The sequence below is a fragment of the Dendrobium catenatum genome, unplaced genomic scaffold, assembly GCF_001605985.2.
Source record: "Dendrobium catenatum unplaced genomic scaffold, ASM160598v2 fragScaff_scaffold_72, whole genome shotgun sequence".
NCBI lineage: Eukaryota > Viridiplantae > Streptophyta > Magnoliopsida > Asparagales > Orchidaceae > Dendrobium > Dendrobium catenatum.
Genome location: NW_021318534.1, coordinates 2898085 through 2920975, shown reverse-complemented (window position 1 = coordinate 2920975; position 22891 = coordinate 2898085). Strand labels below are relative to the sequence as shown.

The 22891-nt window shown below is 36.5% G+C and overlaps 1 protein-coding gene across 6 annotated transcripts in view; it reads right to left on the bottom strand.

The window, feature by feature from the left end:
- The window catches only part of LOC110111655 (protein ALWAYS EARLY 2), a 105849-nt gene that overhangs the window by 24487 nt on the left and 58471 nt on the right, over window positions 1-22891 (bottom strand). For all 6 annotated transcript variants that reach the window (XM_020843625.2, XM_020843628.2, XM_020843627.2 and 3 more), the window contains 3 exons: window positions 18206-18289; window positions 16309-16586; window positions 16148-16204 (listed from right to left, as the gene is read on the bottom strand). In XM_020843625.2, the coding sequence (XP_020699284.1) occupies window positions 16148-16204; window positions 16309-16586; window positions 18206-18289 (419 nt within the window). The remainder of the gene's footprint in view (window positions 1-16147; window positions 16205-16308; window positions 16587-18205; window positions 18290-22891) is intronic.

Sequence of the window (22891 nt, the reverse complement as noted above, 5' to 3'; positions counted from 1 at the left end):
GAATTGGATAGTACTAGATGATGAACATAGACGAGTTTTGGTCTTCTCAGCATTCGTCCTGTACGAACAGAAGAAATATAACATATCGTACTGGACGATATTTGTATCGTACTGTACGGTAGTGTTCAGGAAAATTGCCTATTCTTACTCCTTTGTACCAAGATGAATGTTGTTTTGAACTGATCGTACTGCACGATCTTGGATCATATTGTATGAACAGAAATGTCTAAATTGAAGATTTAGAGTTTCTTGGAGCCTGATTTATATATGATACTTTTTTCCTTTTGAAACATAATAAGAGAGAGGAACGTGACAGGAGGGGGAACTCTTGAGAGGAAGCTACTTGGTGAGATTTTTTGGTTTGTGAGAGGAAGGAGAATGTGAGTTTGTGAGGGAGGAGTGTGAGGGGATCACACAGTTGTTTCAAGCCTGCTGCACGCTTGCTCCTCCTATGGCCCAAAAAAATCTTGTGGGAACTCTCTAAGGGGGAGAGCCTTCAAGGTCCATGTCCTCAAAGGTACTCTGCCTTCTCCAGGAGGGAGAAAAACGAGAAGGTTTGTTGCCGTCACCGGGAGGATAGTGACATAGCGGTTGGTACTCCGCCACACCGGGGAAGGTAAAAGTGAGGTTTTGTAAAGGCTTCTCCGCCTTGTTATGGGGGCAAAAGGAGAATTACTTTTGAGTTGTGAAATTTCCAGAGTGGAAGACTCCGGGGAGTGGACGTATGTCAAGTGACCGAACCAGTATAAATCTTTTGATGTGCTTTTTCCGTTTACTTCACTTTACTTATGTTTTGCATCTTACATTTGCTATAATTGTTTGGTGAAAATTCTATGCTAAATCTTTGTTGTGTGATTTAAAATTTCACCACTTATGTTGCAATCATGTTTTAATCATTCGCTTCCATATCAAGTTAAGTTTTGGTTAAAAAAATTTAAAAAAAAAAATTAGAACTCTTGTTTAGGATTGTTTCTTCATTACAAAAATTTCCAATTCACCTCCCCCCCACCCTTGGCGCATCTCATACTTTTAATAAAAAGTTATCTCCATGATATTATAGGCCTTACGAGGTTGTGGAGAGGATTGGTGCCATGGCGTATCGTTTGGAGATACCCCTACATCCATCATACACCTAGTATTCATGTGTCCCGACTGAGGAAAGTTATTGGAGACCATAGTCCATCAATGACGCAGCCAATGACCTTGACAGAAGAGATGGAGGTGATTCTGGAGCCAATGGAAGTGAAAGGAGTGCGCTCGATAGTAGGATCTAGAGAAGTGCTGATCGAGTGCAAAAATTTGTTCGACTATGAAGTAACATGGGAACCATACCAGATGATTCAATAGCAGTTTCCTTCATTCAACCTTGAGGACAAGGTGACTCTTTGGGAGGAATATTAATGAACCGGCTGAGCCTGTGGGCCCCACTAGGTTGGGCAAATGGCAAGAAGAAAGGGGGAGATCAAAGGGGATTAATTCCACCTTTAATTACTTACCACAAAAAATCAAAATTATGAGGGAATTAGGAAAGCTTATTTAGGGAAAGAGGACTAATTTGAATTCAGATTTGGGAGAGAATTATGAAAGGTTTATTTAGGGGAAGAGGGTTGATTTGAATTCAGATTTGTGAGGGAATTATGAAGGTTAATTTAGGGTTAATTATGTTATTTTACTTTCATTATGTGAATTGTGTTTTGCTATAATTTTCTTTGGAGTAGTTCCTTAGTGGCACCTAGGATTTGGGAGAGACGATCTACCTCTCGAATAGTAGATAAACTTGTATTTTGGTTTGTTATGCCAATATCTCTTATTTTTTTCTCATTGATTTCTGCTATATTTTCTCTTCATTATTGTTGTTTATAATGTGTGGAGATCAAATTCCTAATAAAATATATAGAGAATAACAATGATCTACTTATGATATTTATTTATTTAGAGAAAGAATATGATAAAGTTTCCACAGAAGTGCTATGGTTAGTTTTAGAAAAGAAAGAGTTAATATTGTTTATATTCAAGTCAGATATGTACGCAGGAGTTGTTACGTGTGTTCAAACATAAAGTGGTTTGACCAAGTATTTTCCTATTTAGTTGGATTACAAAAAGGATCTGCATTAAGCCCATATCTTTTTGCTTTAGTCATGGATGTTCTTACTAGACATTGGCAAGAGGACGTACCCTATTGTATGTTTTTTGTTGATGCTATTCTTCTTGTTGATAAGACTAGAAAGGGCGTTGAATTTAAGCTTGAATTATAGAGCTCAACCTTAGAGTCTAAAGGTTTTTCGTTTGAGTAAATTTAAAATCAAATACATGAAGTATAATTTCAGTAGTAATAAATCTAGTACGGTATTATGACTTTGGGCAATCAAGTTATCAATAAGAGTACATGTTTTAGATATCTCATGTTTTTTATTTTTTTATAGAAAACAATAAATTGCATTAATCAAAAGAACAAAGGTAACTACAAAGATGATTCCTCCTTTAACAAATTCAAGAAAGAAGGATAAATCTTATTCAAGCAAAGATCTTCCCAAACGAAATTGCTAATAAGAGCAAAGTTAGAACACATGTCGGCTAACTTATTACTACTTCTATCTATACATTTGAAAATTACATAGTTGAATTCGTTGAAGTAGTCGAAGTCTTCCATTTCCTTGAACCCGTCCACCATTGCTTGTTGAAGAATTCTAATGACATTAGAATTATCACTTTCAACAATAACACATTTATATTTGAACATCCAGTCTCTAATCACCTTTTTTAGATATTTGATAGCTAAGATTTCTAATTGAGAAATGTCCCAATGTATACAAGATCTTCCAAAAGCCATCAAAAACCTGCCTTCTGTCTCAGAAAATACCTCATATTCCAGCTCTATAAGATGATCCAAGTGAAGCATCAACATTGATTTTCAACCAATCAGGTGGAGGGGGATGCTAAATATTAGACAACCTAAATGACTGGTTAGCATCCCAACTGACCGAGTTAAAATTATAAAACATCTTGGATGTTGAAGTGTAGCTCATGTCATTTGACGCAATAACAGATGTGCTTTCTTCAACTCTTTCATGAATGAACCTGTTTCTAGCCTTCCAAGATAAAAATATCGCATTGCAAAAAAGATTAAGAAGCATACAATTATGAAGTATTGATGTCGACAAGGGGGAGGGGGGCGGTTAAATCAAACCCAAAAAAATTGGTTTTGACTTCCCTTGAGCTTGCTAGCTCATTAATTTTTGAACTAAGATTTAGCTCATTTTGAGCTTGTTTTTAGTTCATTTATTGAACTAAGAGTTAGCTCATTATGAGCTATGTTTTTAGTTCACTTATTAATTTATTAGTAGCTCATTAATTTTTGTCTCTTCTACTTCCCCTTGTCCATTCGTTTTCCGTGGATGGCTCTTGGGTTTTTCGTGCCTTGGCTCCTTGGTTTCCCCGGTTGGTTGCTGGTTTTCCGTGCTAGGTGGCCTTTCCTGTGCCTTGGTGCTTCGGTTCCGTGCGGGCCTCCTTGGTTTTTTGCGGCTGCCTCTTCGGATTCCGCCTGGGCTGTTTTCCCGTGGCTGATGGGGGGCTTTTCCGTGGCTATGGTGCTTTGTTTCCTGGAGTTGACTGTTGGCTTTTCATTTCCCTTACTTAATTAGGAATATGAAGGGTTTTTGGGGCTGTTTGTATTCCCCTCTCTTGTCTATAAATATAAGCTGTATTATGGTTGTTTGAAGCATGTTATGTGCGTTATTATGGGAAATGTAAACCTGCGGGTTTTGTTGGAAAAGCTTGCGAGCTTGTTCCATCTCTTCTACTCCTCTTCTAGGAAAACTTGCGAGCTTCTCCTCTTTCGTCTCGGCTTCTAACCTCTTCTTCTATCTGCAAGTTTACACCCCACCTGTATCCTTCTTCTCAAGGAAAGCAACTTTAGGAATTTATGTCTTTAATTTTTGTTTGTGTCGTTTGTAAGAGTCAATGGTTGTAAGTCTTTTATTTTATATAAGTAAAGTTTGTTTAATTTGTCTTTTTATTCTTTTTATATTATCTAGAAATGTTTAATTTTTCTAGCAAAAATTTGGGTCCCTCTCCCCAAATTTTTACTTACATCATTTTTGGTATCAGAGTTAGGAAGTCCTAGGTTTATGAGTCGTGTGTGTCTTGATGTCATGTTAGTCATCATGAAAGTTTTGTTTTGAGTCATGTTGTCATTTGAGTCTTGGTGTCAAGTGAGCAATCTCAAGCCATGGTGTCTCTTGATGCAACGCTTTCAGAACAAAGTTAACTCACCAGAAGATGAGTTCTCAAGTAGGGGAGTCTGATGTAGACAACGGGGGGTCAAATCAAACCAAAAAAAATTGATTTTGACTTCCCTTAAGCTTGCTAGCTCATTAATTTTTGAGCTAAGATTTAGCTCATTTTAAGCTAGTTTTTAGTTCATTTATTGAACTAAGAGTTAGCTCATTATGAGCTATGTTTTTAGTTCACTTATTAATTTATTAGTAGCTCATTAATTTTTCTCTTCTCCTTCCCCTTGTCCATTCGTTTCCCGTGGATGGCTCTTAGGTTTTCCGTGCCTTGGCTCCTTGGTTTCCCCGGTTGGCTGTTGGTTTCCCGTGCTGGGTGGCCTTTCCCGTGCCTTGGTGCATCGGTTTCGTGTGGGCCTCCTTGGTTTTTTGCGGCTGCCTCTTCGGGTTACGCCTGGGCTGTTTTCCCGTGGCTGATGGGGGGCTTTTCCGTGGCTATGGTGCTTTGTTTCCTGGAGTTGACTGTTGGCTTTTCATTTCCCTTATTTAATTAAGAATATGAAGGGTTTTTGGGGCTGTTTGTATTCCCCTCTCTTGTCTATAAATATAAGCTGTATTATGGTTGTTTGAAGCATGTTATGTGCGTTATTATGGGAAATGTAAACCTGCGGGTTTTGTTGGAAAAACTTGCGAGCTTGTTCCATCTCTTCTACTCCTCTTCTAGGAAAGCTTGCGAGCTTCTCCTCTTTCGTCTCGGCTTCTAACCTCTTCTTCTATCCGCAAGTTTACACCCCACCTGTATCCTTCTTCTCAAGGAAAGCAACTTTAGGAGTTTATGTCTTTAATTTGTGTTTGTGTCGTTTGTAAGAGTCAATGGTTGTAAGTCTTTTATTTTATATAAGTAAAGTTTGTTTAATTTGTCTTTTTTATGCTTTTTATATTATCTAGAAAGGTTTAACTTTTCTAGCAAAAATTTGGGTCCCTCTCCCTAAATTTTTGCTTACATCAAGTATTATGTGCTCCAACCACGTGCAGCAGCTTTCAATATTATCAAATAAAGGGATCCCAAAACCCCATTTGTTTAAGAGTAAGAAAACTTCTCTTACTTTAAAACATCTGATGGCAACATGCTCCACACTTTCAACTTCAATACAACATCTAGGACGTAGATCATTTCTCTGCAATCTTCTATAGGCTAAAAACTGACATGTAGGGATTGCATTCTTAAGAAGCCTCCACCAGAAAATTTCTACCCGAGAAATCAACTTTGCTTTCTTCATCCACTTGCAAAACCTTGTCTCAACCTGCTGATGCCGCATCTTTTGACTTTCCTGAGTTATGGTGTACCAGCTCCAAGACGTCTTCCTGAGCATCTTGATTTATTTTGACTTGCACTATCAGCTCTACCAGTTCACACCCAAATGATTTAAGAAGTTCATCCACTTTTCAGGTTCTGTTGCTGATATATTTATCCAGCAAAACAACTTCATCCTCTTGAGGCACCACAAAAGTTGGTCATTTGTTGATGCATTTATTCAAGATCCAAATGTCCCTATAAACATCAATTGAAGAATCATTTGCAATGCACTATCTCACCATAGAGTTGAGGAGCTTACCTCCATCAATTATTAATTTCCAAGCAGTTGAACAACCTTTCTTGTTCTCTCCGGCAACAAATATCTTTCCATAATTAGGTGCAAGTAATTTGTGTAATAATGAATTGTTACCCTGTAAGTACCGCCAAGCTAGTCTAGTTCTAAGAGCAGCCGCTTTATCACATGAAGAAAACAGTCCAAGTCCTTCCCATTTCAGATGTTTGCACAACTCACCCCAGCTAACATAATGGACACCCAACCTTCCATTTGATTTATTCCAAAGAAAACTTCACAAAGCTTGTCAATTTCATGAAGCACACTTATAGGAACAAGTGAATGATTACTATGAAAAGTTGGATAAGATTGCAATACCAATTTGACCAAAGTGAACTTGCCAGCAAGAGATATGAATTTGGTTCCCCAAACATTCAGCATCCTCAAGGCATTTTCAACAATAAAATGAAAATATGCGACTACTAATCTTCTAAGAGCAATCTTTATACCAAGATAAACAAATTCTTTCACTGCTTTGAATCCCAAAATGCGAGTGATGGATTTCTTACATTTTCTATTAACAAACTTGCCAAACAAAATGGCTGATTTTTTAACATTAATGCATTGCCCTGTCCACTTACAGAAATCGGTAAGAATACCCTTGATCTCCTTTGTCGCCTTCCTAGTAGATTCAGAAAATATCATCACATCATCTGCATATAATAAATGCGAAATCCTTGGGCCACTCGGGCTAATTTTGATCCCAATAGCACTTTGATTAAGAGCATTAGTAAGTAGTTGTGAACAAAGAATGAATAAAATAGGAGATAAAGGACAACCTTGACGAAATCCACTCCTAGCTTCTATCCACTCCGATAAATTTCCATCAAAAATCAATGAAAATCTAGGATCTTCCACATACTCCAAAATTAGTTTTGAGAACTTTGAAGGAAAGCAAAAATACTCCAAAACTTTCCTAAGAGTTGGCCAACTCATTGAATTATATGCTTGCTCCATATCGATTTTAAACAAAACAAGTCCTTAGATGATTTAGAATACCTGAATTTGTGAAATACTTCATGAGCAACCAGCACATGATCCGAAAGAGATCTTCCCTTGATGAATGCCGCCTGCTCCACCGAGACTAGTTTAGGGATAACCATTATCATATCAACTTGTTTAAGATCACCTTAGCCGCCACCTTGTAGACCGAAGCTAATTGGTCTATAATTGGAGGGGTACCAATTTGTTGCTCACCTTAGGAATGAGACCTATTAGTGTGTCTTTCCAGCATTTATCCAACTCCCATGACACAAAATATTTTATAGCATTCAGAAAATCAGTTTTGATGATGTTCCAATATCCTTTCATAAACGAATATGAAATCCCATCATAACCAAGTGCAATATTTACTTCGGTATGCCCTATGCTTCCATTATTTATTGAAGAACCGAAGTAGAACATCCTCTATTTGCTTTTGCTCTTCCAACAAAATGCAATTCTCATTTTTTATTTTAAAAATGCTATTTGAATTCCTTCTAGCACTAGCATAAGAGTGGAAGAACTTTGTATTACTATCACCATCAACCAACTATTTTACTTTAGCTCTCTGCCTCCACCAGTCATTCAGCCGAGCCATAGTAGAATTAAGTTCATTAACTTTATTTTTCAGCGCCCAACATTCTTCTTCCGTCATAAGTCCAGAAATTGACTCCTTAGATTGAAGTTCCATAATCTCGTCCAACAAGTGGTATTTTAAGAGAATCATATCTTTATGTTTCGCCTTGCTCCAATAAAAAAGAGCTTTGAGAGTTTTTCTGAATTTGGTATTCATAATTTGAGCATAGCTGCCTTGATACACCTTATTCCATTCCTTTTTACCAAAGAAGAGGATGCCTGATTTGAGGCCCAAACATCCTCAAATCGTATAATTTTCTTAGACACAGATTTAAAATCCATGAAGCTAAGTAAAACAGGGCTATGATCTGAAGAAATTCTAGCTAAATGTCTAACGACCATTTGATGAGATGAGTTTAAAGTCGTTGAGTTAGGAAAGCACATGTCCAATCTCTCCAGAATACGAGCTCCTCCAGCTTTGTTGTTGCACCATGTAAATCTTGGACCTATGAAACCTACCTCATGTTAGTCATTATTAGAGGAAAAAGCACTCATTACCTTAGGCCCTTGTGAAAATTGAAATCTTCTGCCGCCTCTTTTGTCCTCCTTTGTAGTCAGACAATTCAAGTCACCTCCCACCACCATTGGAGCATTGGCCGAAGAATGCAGTTCCAACTTTGCCCAAAGCTCCCTCCTTTTATACATATCCTTATTTTCATACACAAAAGCAATCCTCCATATGCCCTTGTTGTTAATTTTCAAATCACCAATAACACATTGAGAAAAAAAATCAGCAATTTGGAAATCAGCAAAAAAAGAATTCCATAAAATAATAATGCCACCCGACGACCCTTCTGAAGGCACAATGAAAAAATTCCAGCCATCACCAATCAGCATTTTTATATCTTTAGTATCAATAGTTGACAGTTTGGTCTCAACCAAACCCAAAACGAAAACACCATACATTTTAACAAATTCTTTAAGGTATAGAGAATACATTTCTTTCTTGCTCCTCTACAGCTCCAAAATGCTATCAAAGACATTAATGAGATAGAGGGGATGAGATTCCCATAGTACTTTTGAGCTCCATCTCCAATCTTCTATTCCTTGTATTAGAGCTAATAGGCCCAAGATCCCTCAATTGTTTAGACTTTTTCTTTTTGAAATGAGTGAATCCAACTTTTTTGCTCTCCATACCAGAATCCCTATTCAGATGCAATGGATCTGCTTTTTCACCAACAACAGGTTCTACGGATAACACTGCCTCTTCCAGTTTTTCCTGCACTATTTCACCTTCTTCAACTATATCTATGAGAGCATTGAACTTGTTATCAGTTGTATGAATGATAAAATTATTTCCCATCACAAATCCTGCCTCCTGGAAAGAACAAGCAGCTTCAACATGATCTGGGATGTCATCAGTTCTATTCGGAACAGAAGTATGAACCAATTCTTCATTGACCAATACTGGAGCCTCCGTAGAATTCAATTTTTTCCCTTCAGTTTTTTTCCACACATTGGTCTTCTGTGGTTTTTGATTAACTTTTTTGAAGTTCGTAGAGTTCTTTCTCCCTCAGTTAACAACTAACCAAGGACCGTAGCCCACACTATCATTAATATTATCTCCATTTACCTTATCCTGTTTATCTTCGCCCACAGATGGTAAAACAGGATTTAAATTCTTCTTCTCTTTATTGATAGAAGAGTCTCCAATATCCACCTTATTGGTTTTACAATCAACCTTGCTATGACCAATCAATCCACAATTGAAGCAAAAAATAGGAACTCTTTCGTATTCAATTTTTTGGTAGAACTTTCCAGAGCTACCCTCCACCCAGACTCCAAGTGGCAATTTTCTATGCAGCTTAATTCGGACAAATTTTTCCAAATTCTCTCCTCCCCCACTAAAACATGTTGCCATCTATTAGGTAAGGTTTCCCAACCATAGAAGCAATTCTACAAATATTGATTTCATCCCAACAGTGAAGAGGGAGATTTGGCAACCTAATCCATATAGGAGCCGTTAAGCCTTTGAGTGAAGTTGGTGAAAAATCTTGCGACCACTTATCAACTCCAATGATTTTTCCCTTAATAAACCAAGGGCCATTTGATAGTACTGCTTCCAAGTGCTCTTGTTCAAAAAAAGAACAAAGTACCCAACCCATTCCAAGCATTGTAAGATGGAAATTACCGAATTGAGACCACTATCTTTTAGGTTCCGAGCTGATTACAAGAAGTGGGGCTTCACCGCCAAAAACTTTTATCACCAGAGAATTTGAAAGCTTTTTTTAATTTTCCATCTCATTATGTACATGCAACTTCACTGTATTGCAATCCTTAGAAATGAAATCTCCCAAATCCATATCAGAAACTTTGATATTCTCTCTTTTCCTGCATGCGTTCGGTTGCGGAACAACTGCAGTCCGAACTGGAACTAAAGGAATTTCCACACAATCACCCAAGACAGCAGATTCACAATTTCGGACATTCGTCAGATCAGAAATTAACCCTTCATTATTCACATCTGTGACATTGCAACCTTATTTAGAATTCATTGTATCTCTTGTCACCAGTTCCCTCTTCGAAATTTGTTCAATAAGCTTATCCCGATCCAAATCTAGAATAGCTTTATCAGAGTTGATGCTTCTTCCCAGTGACCTGGAAGAAGGCGAAGCATTCAAATCAACCTTTGGAGATTTATTTAATCCGGCTCTGAAAAAGTCATTAACATTCTCTTCCACCATTACATTCTTCCCTTTGCAAGGAATTTCTATCTTCTTCTTCGATAAGCAACCACCTTCATTAATGACCTATGATGCACAGACACGGACACAGCGACATGGATACGACACGACACGGACACGGGACACGTCGGTTATTGAAAATATATGATACAGACACGGGTTGGACACGGTATTATAGTTTTTATATTTAAAAAATAGTGTATAAAATGAAATAAGTATAATTTTAAAAATAATTTGAAAATAATAACTCGTTTAACTAAAATTTGTACTTAAAATGATTAGTATTAGGATGACTCTTGTCAGGCGTCGATGCCGTTTATCAGTCACCGAGAGAGGAGATGAAAATACCTTCACTGCAAAAAAGAAATGAAAATGAGAATATTCGATGATTGGGTATTAAGTGCGGACGTTGATTTGATGTTATGGATAGGAAATAAAAAATTTAGTTTAAATCCCGCCAAATACAAGAAATTATATTTTTAAAAAATCATAAAATATTTAAGATACGCGTGTCAGACACACGTGTCCAATTTTATTTATTATTTTTAATCGGACACGTTTTCTGCGTGTCCGACACATATCGGATGAGTGTCGGGCGAGTGTCGTGTCGGATACGGTGTCAGACACTGCACGCCTCTTTGAGGAGAAGTGTCGGTGCATCATAGTTAATGACTAATGGCATTCCAGATTTCAAATTTGGTTTTGACAAGTTAGCAAACAGGGGCTTCTCATCTCCAAAATTCGGAGGAGAAAAAGAATATGAACGTGTAGGTGCAATCGCAACTCTTGCAGTAGAACGACGATCATCGAGAGGCCCACCGGCCATGGGAGGCCGACGATCTTCCGCCACCATCGGCAGCGAGAATACCGCGCAGATGAAGATTTTGAAAAAATCAACCGTAAAGTTCAATGATTTCCTCAGACCTTCTCTCTCTAGCTTCTCTTACTCATATTTTTTTATTTAGAGTGATGATAAAATAGATGGAGATATTATTAGCAGAATTCAAGTTGAATAGTTGAAGTGGAGGAGTGTATCAGGCTTGTTGTGATAGAAAAGTATCACTCAAATGTAAAGGAAATTTCTATAAGATGGTAGTGAGACTTGCAATGCTTTATGGCACAGAATATTGGCCATTAAAAAAGAAGCATAAAATTAAGTGTTGCAAAAATGAGGACGCTCAAGTGGAAGAGTGGCTTTACTCTTCGAGACAGAATGTGAAACGAGCATATACATGAAAAGTTTGGAGTAGCTCCAGTGGAAGATAAGATTGGAGTGAGTCACCTTAGATGATTTAACCACATAAAACACCGGCCTTTCGATGACCCAGTTAGGAGAGTAGATGTATTAGATTTAACTTAAGTTAAGAAAGTTTGAGGTAAACCTAGAAAGACTTGGTTAGAAAATGTTAGAAATGGTCTTTTATTTATTAAAATTTGACTTTTAACAAGATACAATGTTGAAAACAGATTCATGTAGTTGACCTCATGTAGTGGGACAAAAGCTTGATGTTGATATTGTTGTTGTTGAACAATGTGATCATTTTAATTCTTTTCATGATTTATATTCCATTTGAATAGTATGATAACTTTTATTGTTCTTATGATACTTAAAATATCATCCATTAAGTTTATTAGCTTGTTTTTGGGATCTATTCTAAATAAAGAGTTCTTTTAAGGTTATAATACAACAAGGCAATAAAATAGAATTATCTCAACAAGAATAAATTCTTTGATTAAGTGTAAAACTAGAAGAAGAGCCAAAGGATTCAAGCCTCATCAATATAATTCTATAGTTTTGTTGTACTTCCTTTATTGCCGTTTTTCCTTCTCCCCATTTACCTCAACATCTTCCTTCACATATTTTTTCTCTACAATAAGGATTCACAAGGCTCTCAAAGATACAATCCTATACCAAATTTGATACAAGAGTATAATGATAGCCATACATCAATGTTTTTTTTTAATTTCTTATCTTATGCAATAAATTTTAGATTTAAAACAAAATTATAGTTTAAAATATTATGATGGTATTCTTCATTTCTTTGTTTCATTGGGTATATCCTTCATAAATTTCTCATAGTACCCAACATTCAAACCTACTCCCTCGAATTCTTCAGAGATCCTCCCATGCACCAAAATCTCATCAAATCAATACCAACCGCCCTAAAGTAACTTCTCCACAAATGAATTTCAAGATATCTCCTAACAAATCCAATTACTCACAACATTTCCTCCTTTAAGAAATACTTGACACAAGTGATTAAGATGCTATATCTCGATCAAACTGTAAATAAATATATCATCAAAAATACTAACAAGAACTTGCCAATACTTGATGAATCAATGCTATAAATATAATACGTGTATTAGTCCATTAAAAAGACATGAGAGACCATTCATATAGCCCATACATCTCCATTAGCCATTTGAATATGATGGTAATTCTTTTGCAAGAATTTTTTTTCCAAGTATAATGTCCTAATCAATATTTAAAATTGAAAAATCCAGTTTAGAGGTGTTCTCTTCATGAGATTAGGTGTAAGCCTCAAGGCCTATTGAGTCGTCGGAATAAAAATTAAACCATTAAATTGATTAAAAAAATGAAAAATAAAGTATGTGAGAGTAATGCTCCTAAAAACTCAATAACAGGTAACGTCATCAAAATTTAAGCACAATTTTCTTCTAACTAAGCTTCTGAGTGTAATCCAAAAATATAAGTAACATTAGAAATGCCATCCAAACATTCAATAATAAGCAAGGAGTTAAGATAAACAAGCAGAACAAAAAGTCTAAATTAAAATTCAATAAACATCTTATTTAAAACAATGATTATATTAAGCTTTCGATTTTCTAGTACATAAAATTTATGCTAAAGTTTATGTTACTTCCATATCAACCTTTATTGTTCATGTTTTTTTCATAAAAATAGTCAATATTGAGATATCCCACTAGTAATGTTGATGGTAAAACTCTATTTTCATGCTCCACATATCATTTATCATCCAAGTACACATCCTTAATAACCAAGATATCTTCATCATCCTCCAAAACTTTAATGCAAACAAAAAATTATAATCGTGCATCTCATTACATGAGCTACAAAACACGCCTCAAACCATCGAAGCATGTTCCATGTTCTCCCACTATGAGGCATAAGCCTCAAGGGAATTTGCATGCGACTTACCTTAAGCTAGCCTCAAGACACACACATCAAATTGGGCAATTTTAAACAATCACCCAAATATCATATAAGCATATCATCCAATCTAATATAGGGAATCAATTTTTATAATGATCGTATTGATACATAACTATAAATACACATGTAAATAATTATCTTTCTTGGTATCAAAAAATATGGAGACAGCATATGAATTAAAGCTCGCATAGAAAATATTTATACACTGATCCATATGCCTTAACGCTTAAGTGTAAAATGCTCAATGGTATACATCTTATAGCGTGATAAATTTGATAGCTATGAACCTGATATAAAATTTAAGATGTGTTAAACAACCCAAATGGAATGTAACTCATCAGGTTCATCAGGAAAAACATATAAAAACTTTGAGAGAAGGTTTCTAACCACAACAGGTGTGGTATGACAAAATATCACATATGACAAAATATAACACAAGGACTCAATAATATTCTTTTAGAAGACCTTACATAATCAAAAAACAAATCAAAAATGGAATGATGTATGGTAAAAATTAGGGTTGTAAATGAACCGAGCTTCGGCATGTTCGAGCTCGAGATCGAGCTCGTTTGCCAAGACCGTGTTTGAGCTTGGCTCAATAATATTCGAGCTTTTTTTATACATGTTCGAGCTCGAGCTCTAATAAAATCCCCATTTTCTAGCTCAGCTCGAGTTCATATACAAGCTCGATTCATTTACGCTTATAGAACCTATTAACGAGTGGCTCATTTAATGAGCCGATCTATGATGCACAGACACGGACACGACGACACGGTCACGACACTGACACGTGTACGACATGGACATGACATTATAATTTTTTTATATATTGTATAGATATTAATGTAACATCATATTAAAAATGACAAACTAATAAATAAATTGCATGATAACTTGTCTAGCTTATAATATAAAATATTTAGTACAAAATATCTAGTACAACCACAAAAATATAAGCAAATAACCACATACTGTAACATCAAGCATTCAAGATTTAACTATTAGGATTAGCTTCAGAGGTTTTTTTTTGGCCTTCAATATCATCATCATTGAATATCATAGCTTGCAATTGCTTCCAATTATGGTTCATCAAGAGAAAGATTTGCAATAGTTCATTGGATATCATATAATGAAAGTTGGTTCTTTGTATCTATTTACTTCTCTAGTTCGCTAGATCTCTCCCATAATATTTATTTATCCTCTAATCTAAATTACAAAGAATATATCTATTTACTTCTATACTTCTCTAGTTCTCTCTCATAATAGTTCATTGGAAATCATATATTTATAATTAAAATATTTTCATCATAACAAATTAGGACACACGTGTCCCAACTGTGTCTGACACATGTCCCAACCGTGTCTGAAACATGTCCCAGCTGTGTCAGGTTAAATTTAAACATTATTTTAATCGGACACATGTCTGTCATGTCTGACACGTGTCACAGCCGTGTCGGGCATGTGTCCGTGTCCGACACTGCATTCTCTCTTCAAGAGGTGTGTCGGTGCATCATGGAAGCCCATTAACGAGCTCGAGCCTATTAAAAAAATAATTTTGTTTGATTTTTAAACGAGCGTCTTGCCATACTGTCCGCCCCACCCAGCTTGCTAAACCGTCTGTCATACTTCTTAGTAGACTCGACTTAACCCGTCCGCCTCCGCCAGCTTTCAAACGGACTCCCAAATCTTTCATTATACAGAGCAAAATCAAGAAGGCTTGCACGGTGTGGGACTAAACGAACAAGTTTTTTTTTCTCTTGTTGCGTGAGTGGGAGCGAAGATCACGAGCAGGAGCGAACAACAGACAGTGCGAGTTCCTGAGCAAAAAATTGAGCGGGATTCAAGAATATAAAAATAAATCATTAAATATTTGAATTAGTAAAAATAATTTAATAATATTTATTTTAAAAACTTAATTGAGCTTCTCAGTCAAGCTCCAATCAAGCTTCTTAACGAGCTTGTTTGTGAGCTTTAAAAGATATTGTTCATGAACATAAACGAACCAAACGACAAGCTGTTCAAGCTCGCTTGTTTAGCTATCAAGTATTTATCAAAAGTGTTCAAGCTCGTTCGTTTACTTATCAAACGAACATGAATGAGCTATTACCGAGCCGAGCCACGTGCAGCTCGTCGAGCGCTCGAATCATTTATATTTTGACTCAAAAGCTAAGGAGGCCTATGCCAAACAGTTAAAAAGCTTGAATATTATGATTTGACAGACTTAGAAGCAATAATATGGTTTGACAGACTTAGAAGCAATAATAAACAAATAAATGATATATTGTAGCTTATTTTACTCGCATTTAGCCTATGGACAACTAAGCTTTTGCATGTTGATTTGCATGATTATTGAAATGTATTGCATCATAAATAGATTGTGAGAAAAATTAACAAAGGAAAAGGAGTAGGCAAAAAATAATATTTTGAAGTTCCTAAAAAAAAAATTTTTTTTTTTTTAACTAAAAATTTCATGTAGAATTGAGCATGAATGTGTGGAGATTGAGAATTTATTAAAAAGACCAATAATAGTTGAGATAAGGCAAACTACAAAGATGAGGCGGCCTATACTAAAATTGGTTTTTGGTTAGATGAAACATAGGATGCACAGGTATGCACGGAGAGCAATATGTACAACTTTCATTATGCGTCTTCAAGTTAGTAATCTGTGATTCCAAAAGAAGAAATGCCATAAGATATTATAGTCAGATGAAAACTGTTATACTTCTATAAAAATTGATATCAGCTGCTGCCAGATAAAGGACAAGATACCTCTGTCTTATGAAATTCAATTTTTTGAGGATCACTTTCAAATTGGGATTTTGAAGTCTGCAAAGGATGAAAAGCAAAGAACAAATAAACACAATAGTTCCTGACAGACCAAATGAATTGGTTGCAGACAGAAAAGACAGAATAACTGATGATAAATTCACCTTCTCAATCATTGATTTTGGCTTTCTCTTTTGCACCTTCGTGCTGGATGAGCTATTTTGCTGTTTCATATCAGAAGTTTTAGGATCAGATGCTAAGCCTTTTGATGATTTGGTACCTTTGCGGGAAACACCATCAACAGCTAGGGAGTGTCCTTTGTCTTTTCTTTCAACAGTATTAGATTTCTCTCTTTGAAGATTTGTTGACAATGACTCGGTTATGTTAGGTTTCTCATCAAAATCAGCTGTATGAATTTCCTCTTTAATCTGGATGGAAGATTCTACACACATGCCGAAATCTTCATTAGAAAAACATCCAGAGAAAAATCTTATCTAGAAGCGTCAAAGACTAAGAAATCATGAATTCATTAGTAAGGGCAAGGGTGCTGGAACTCCACCCAAGTTGCCAAACAGATCAACAAAGAGGTAAATCCATAGAGAGAGAGAGGGTGCGAGCGGGTATAAATTAGAGTTGGTAAAAAAGGATGCCACAATGCAGAGAACTTTTTATCAACATAAACTGTGATAAACATCATAAAAAGGGAATTTCTTCTAAACCATGCAGCATGTTAAAAACGCAATATTAGAAGCAATGGTATAAGAATAATCTTTTAAATATGGCAGAATAGCATTCAAAACGAACTTGCCAAAATGGACATCGATTAAGAGTGGCAATTATCCTGATTTTGGAAGAATCCCATTAACAAGCAGAATGGTGATGCATCAGATAGCAAGGTCAGATATGGGGCCAAAAACCAAGACTCATGAAGGTTTGGCTATGCTCTGTGGATTCACATGCACACACAGTGATTACATAACAATATCAGATTAGCAAGATAATTTCTGCATCTTTAAAATTGTCCTGGTGGATGCTCACACGGACAGCCCTCTTGCTAATTTCATGATAATATCTTGCATAAAAATTATCAAACACTATACTTTAATCATTCAGTTGTAAATATGTAGCATTAGGTAGATCCCAGAATGAAATAGAGGCGTTATGTTCTTTAACAAGAAAGATATGATGCTACTAAAACTCTACCAAACCAACCCTTCCGATAATAAGATTGTATAAATTTGACTACAACAGGATCAGTTATAGAAATGCATTATTATAAATATTTTACATCAAGTGGAAAGCATATCAAAGAGCCAAGAGATCACTAGCAATAAAGGATTACTATGTTAAAGAAACAGCAGGTTTGCTGGCATAGTGCGTAATTCTTTTATTTTATAAAGCAAAAATGGGCCAACCTAGGAAGGAATCATGGGGATTGGGGCATAGTGCCCTCTCAATATCAATTTCTTGGACGAGTTGCATTCTGCAAATGCACAAAAATTAGAGAACCATATCCCTTATTTTAAAAATAACTATTAGTGAGGCTTCTTCTTATTTTTTTGAGGGATAGGTATACCTCACGAACAGTTGGTTGAATAATAACTGTGCCAATACATCTATAGAACAGTGACAGCACAATATTAGAGCATACTTAGTTCATTAAAATAGCAACTAGTGAAGAATCCACAAACCAAAAACAACCAGCATAAATGGAGCATTAAGCATTACATGGCTTGCAGATGATACGTACAGCCTTTTGAGAAAAGCAATCAAAAGGAGATTACAAGCATTACAAAGCAATCTTATAAAGGTCTTGGCGTCTTGCATGCTGAAAATTACTTATATCAAAGAAAGTTAAGATAGGATGTGGAGTATCCATGTAGTTGAAACTTTAAGATCCTTTTGATTTATACTCTGAACTAAAAGAACAGAATATTCTTGAGAATTACAGGAGATAGGTAATGAGATGAGGAAACAATGATATCATCAATAGTTCAATAGCTGTCAAAGTATTCAGCCAACGAACAGAGTAGAACTTCAATAGAAGTAAAATATACAAACCAGATTCAATAGTAGAAGTCGGCAATAAGATGTTCAGAGACAGATCAGCCAGCGTCTGCAGAGCATCCAGTGCAGAGCTTTCATCTACAGAAAGAGGAGAAAAGGGCTAGTAAGGATATAAAGCAACCAAAGAGCATCTAATCCAGCAAATTCCTGACAATTTATAAGAATAGACATTACTAAAGTACTAGAAAATTTATGTAGGCAGCACGGTTTAAAGTATTTAAACTAGAGTAACATAGGAAAAATACACCATAAGAAAACCATACGTAACAAGAAAGTCACCAAACGTTTAACTCAAAAGAGACATATTAATAATCAGATTTACTCAAGAAGTGCCTGATTGGCAGAAACCAAGTATTCACGATTGTCATTAGCTCCTGATGATGAGTTATAAGAGCAACTTTATTCCAATGTTGTCTAAACAAATGAGGAACAAGCACAGATACTCTAAAAGAAATTTGAAGTGCGTCTACCAATTTTTTTCACAAATGAACCTGCGACTCACACTTGGCTATCCCCTTTGAGGCAAGAAAACGATAGAAGCTTTGAAATAGTTGAAAGCCAACCTTTCAAGTAAATTATGACATATCTGCACCGGAAAAGAAAACAAGAACCAAAAATGTGATGAAAGAACATAGCATGAATAAATTAATCTCAGCATCATTTTCTTCATTAGCATTATCATAATTATTAGGGGTTAGTTTTAAGGATTCCACATCCGCCAATTGCCCAACTTAATGTTGCATGGGGTATTAAGCCTCCACTAATAATCATGCACCACTCCTATTCAAGCTAATTTTAGTCAATCTTTTTTTTTTTCTTCATAATCCTTCGATCTTAACTTTATCAACCAATCAAATTGGTGCTTCTTCTACCTACGCTTGCACACACCAAAGCCACCTAAGTTTATTTTCCAATGCATTATTTCAATATAAGCTAATCACATTGTCCTTCCAAGATAGACATTTCTTAATCTATTACCCCTAGTTTTGCTATATATCCATCTTAACAATCTCATTTATACTATCCCTAACTGATGTGAAACGTACAAGAATGGATGATTAAATTAAGGAAGTTTGCACGCTTAGATTTTAGAGCACAATAATTATAAGCTTTCTCTTGATGATAAACGATAAAATAAAAATTATAAGATGATAAAATAGCTTAGGTCTAAACACATGCGAGAGGTTGAGATCATTAAATAGTCAACTAAGTCTTACTTTGCATACATGAGTGGTTTCAACGAGAAATTCCTATACTAACAATAAGATTAGTTGCTATGAGAAGATCCCTCACACAACTCTTCTAATTACTAGGCTTTAGCGGAGAATAATTGACCTGATCTTCATGAATCCATTAATAACCATAAACGAAAAGTAAACTAGGAAGATAAGAGCGTTAGGAAAAGATTTTCACCCAAGGGATGAAGTAATACAACGTTCCGGTGGTGCTTCGTTAGTTGGATCGGAAGTAGGTGGTGCTTGACAACTTCTTGGATGACTTGGACAGCCACAATCCTTGCTGGAGTCTTTGGACAGCACGCAGGTGGCTGGGGAGCAGATTTTGGACAGCAATTTTGGTTCTCAAGGATGCTGGACAGCAGTTTTCTGGCCTACAAAATTCTGGACAGCAACTGGACTTTGTCCAGAAAGCTTGGCAGCCCGTTTGGGAGATGAAATTCAGCCCGTTCTTCCTCCCATTGGGTGCACGTGAGCATGACAAAGGAGGGTGGAAAGTTGTGGGGATAGCAAAGGAGGGAACTGGAGTCAATTTCCTTTGATTTCAGTTCAGGTTTGGGCGGCAAGCTGAAATTAATTTCAGATGTAGGGAGTAATTATGGAGCCGTGGAGGGAGAGGAGTCACGGGTAGGAGAGGGAATAGGGCGGCGGTTGTAGGGGAAAGCGAATTCGCTTGAGTGCTTGTGAAAGCAACTAGAGAGAGACTCCAAAGAAAAACTGAAATTTTCTTTTCAGTTTTCGTACACGTGAGAGGGGAATTAATTTGAGGGAAATTAGTAAAGTGGGGCCAATGTAATTGAATGGCTGATTTGAACAAAATCTGTATTAAAACAGATTGAAGGCTTAGGAAGGAAACCTCCCTTTAACAGATAGGAGAATCAGGCAACTGTTTGAATTTCAAAATTGCCTTGAAATCAATTAAATAAGAATTGCTTAAATTCTGGAATCATTTAAGGAATGCAATTAGAGCTCATAAACAATTGAAATTCAAAATAATATCTCCTGAGAGGGGCGGGATGGACTGTGGCCGGCGGGACGGGATTACGGGACTGGCCGGCGGGAGGCCGGCGACCGGTTGGCCGGCGGCGGCTGATCTGGCCGGCGAAAATGGAGGCAGCGGGCTGGCAGCTTTGGGCGGTTTGGAGTGGGCGGCGGCAAGAGCAAGGAGAAGGGAAGAGAGGGAATTTTCGGTGCTTCGACGGCTATGGATTTATTCACCTCGCTTGTTTCCACCTTGGACATCCACAAATTAGATAATTTGAAAACGAGAACTCACTAAGAGATCAAGTTCTCTCCGGCGAACTCACTAAGAGATCGTGGAGATTTGCACTCACAAAGAGAACATGAAGTGTAGAACTCACAAAGAGATCAAAGTAGAAAAAATTTTCATTTGCTAATCATCATCCATAATACAAAACAACTAGCCTATAAATAGGCTCAAGAAGAGAAAAGAAATAAAAGACTAAAATGCCCTTCGGGCTACAATACTACATGACCACCCGTAAGGGTATAAATGGAAAAACAACTATATAAAATAAACAAGTACATGAAACATATAAATAACTCAAAATCGTAATCGTTGATCTCCGATGTCCTCATCACTAACTTTATATTAATGGCATATTTACTGTGCACACCAAATCCACAAAACATTGTTGACCTAATTCAAATTTATAAAATCACAACTTTTGTTGAATTCAAATTTATCTGGTGGATGATGCCCGACTTTACTGGCAGATTGGTCTAGTATTGAGAACTTGTTAGTGAGAGTAGAGAGTAGAGAGAATAAAGAAAATAGAGATGAGGAGAGTAAGCTAGCGCAATATTTACCATCTTAATCAAAAAATATAGGAAAAATGTTAGACATGTAAAGTCTTCGTCCATAGTTAAGAAAAAGGCTCGGGAAAAAAAAAAGTCCCAAATTGTTCCTCATCACCTTTTATTTATAAAATTTTGAGGGCTACAAGAAAAGCTATATGAAGAAAAATAAAAAAACTAGCTATACAGAATAATCTTTCAACACTACATGTTAATTTAGGATATGTGCCGCCACCTGATTAGTTGTAGGAAAGCGAAGTCGACAGTTCGAGTGAGCTATTTGTCATTATGCGAGCTCGAGAGAGGTAAGTAGACATGGTGAGTCTGCGAGTGAGTATGATGGACCGACTGAGCCAATCCAGCTAATCAACCCGGCCCCAGCAAGGGGGGCCGATCAAGCTGGCAGGCGGAAGAGCTCTATGAGCCTCACTAGTGTGTCCGACAAGAAAGGAGAGAAAGAGGGCTCAAAAAGGATTAATTCTACCTTTAATTACTTACAATAGAAAAATTGATGGATCGGCAGAGCCAATCCAGCCAATCAACTAGGCCACTGGGGATTAATTCTACCTTTAATAATTGGGATAAAGTTCTGCCAGAGGAAGCTCATTGCCAAAGGCAAGACCGCTCCTAGGTTCAAGGATCCTAAGCAATTTTTTGACAGATTTAGTGATAGCGATAAGAGCGATAGTGCGAGTGCGAGTGCGAGCCATATGTGAGTCATACTCGCCCATCAAACAATTTTTTTTTATTTTTTGGGGTATTTTTATTTATCATTTTTAGGCCAAATGGCCGAGTGCACAGGTAATAATAATTATAAACAAATTAAAATTTTCTTTCTTACTCACTTATTCTTTTTTTGTCTTTTATTTTTCTAAGTTTTGAGCTTGCTTTATTATATATTCTCAAAATGATATGTGGCACTCACCTTTCAATGAGTTAGAATGAGGGCGCTTGCCCATAGGCAGCTTTTATTTTAAAGCAAGTTGGTAATATATATATATATATAGGGACTAAAACTAAAATAGTGTGGGCACTCGCTCGCGGCGAGTGAGCAAAGTCAAAATAAAACTAGCAGAGGCTCCCTAAAAAGTTAATAAGAAATAAGCAAGTTTTTAACTCGGTAAAGCAATAATATAAAGTAATTTCATAAGAACCTTGGTTCGAGACCTTTGGCCCGAGCAAGTTTACACGAACCTAATTGCTATCTTGGCAAACTCGTCCTTATGGGCAAGCGTAGTCGGATATGTTATTCATGGATTCATTGTTTACCTAATTTATATGAGATAACAAGTTGTAATAGTTTAAATACTAGAGCGACCAAGTGTACTTGAACTCACTATGTTGTGTATTCAAAGCCCGGCATAGGCTGCTATTGAAATCGCCTGATGAGTGGCGAGGAGGCTTATGATCTTTTGTGATTTAACTGAGTCTTCTTCTCATTACTCATTAGTATGATACAGTGTAGAATTTTAATTGTGAAAGTTGGTTACGACTTTAAGGAGAGTGATCTCGTTGCTTCATGTAAAGTCGCATTTGGTGGGCCTCGCCTTTACTCCAGACTATTGGTCTTCATGGAGGTAGCCACTAAGACTCACCAGTTCGTGGATCTTGTTTCGAAAAGAGAGGG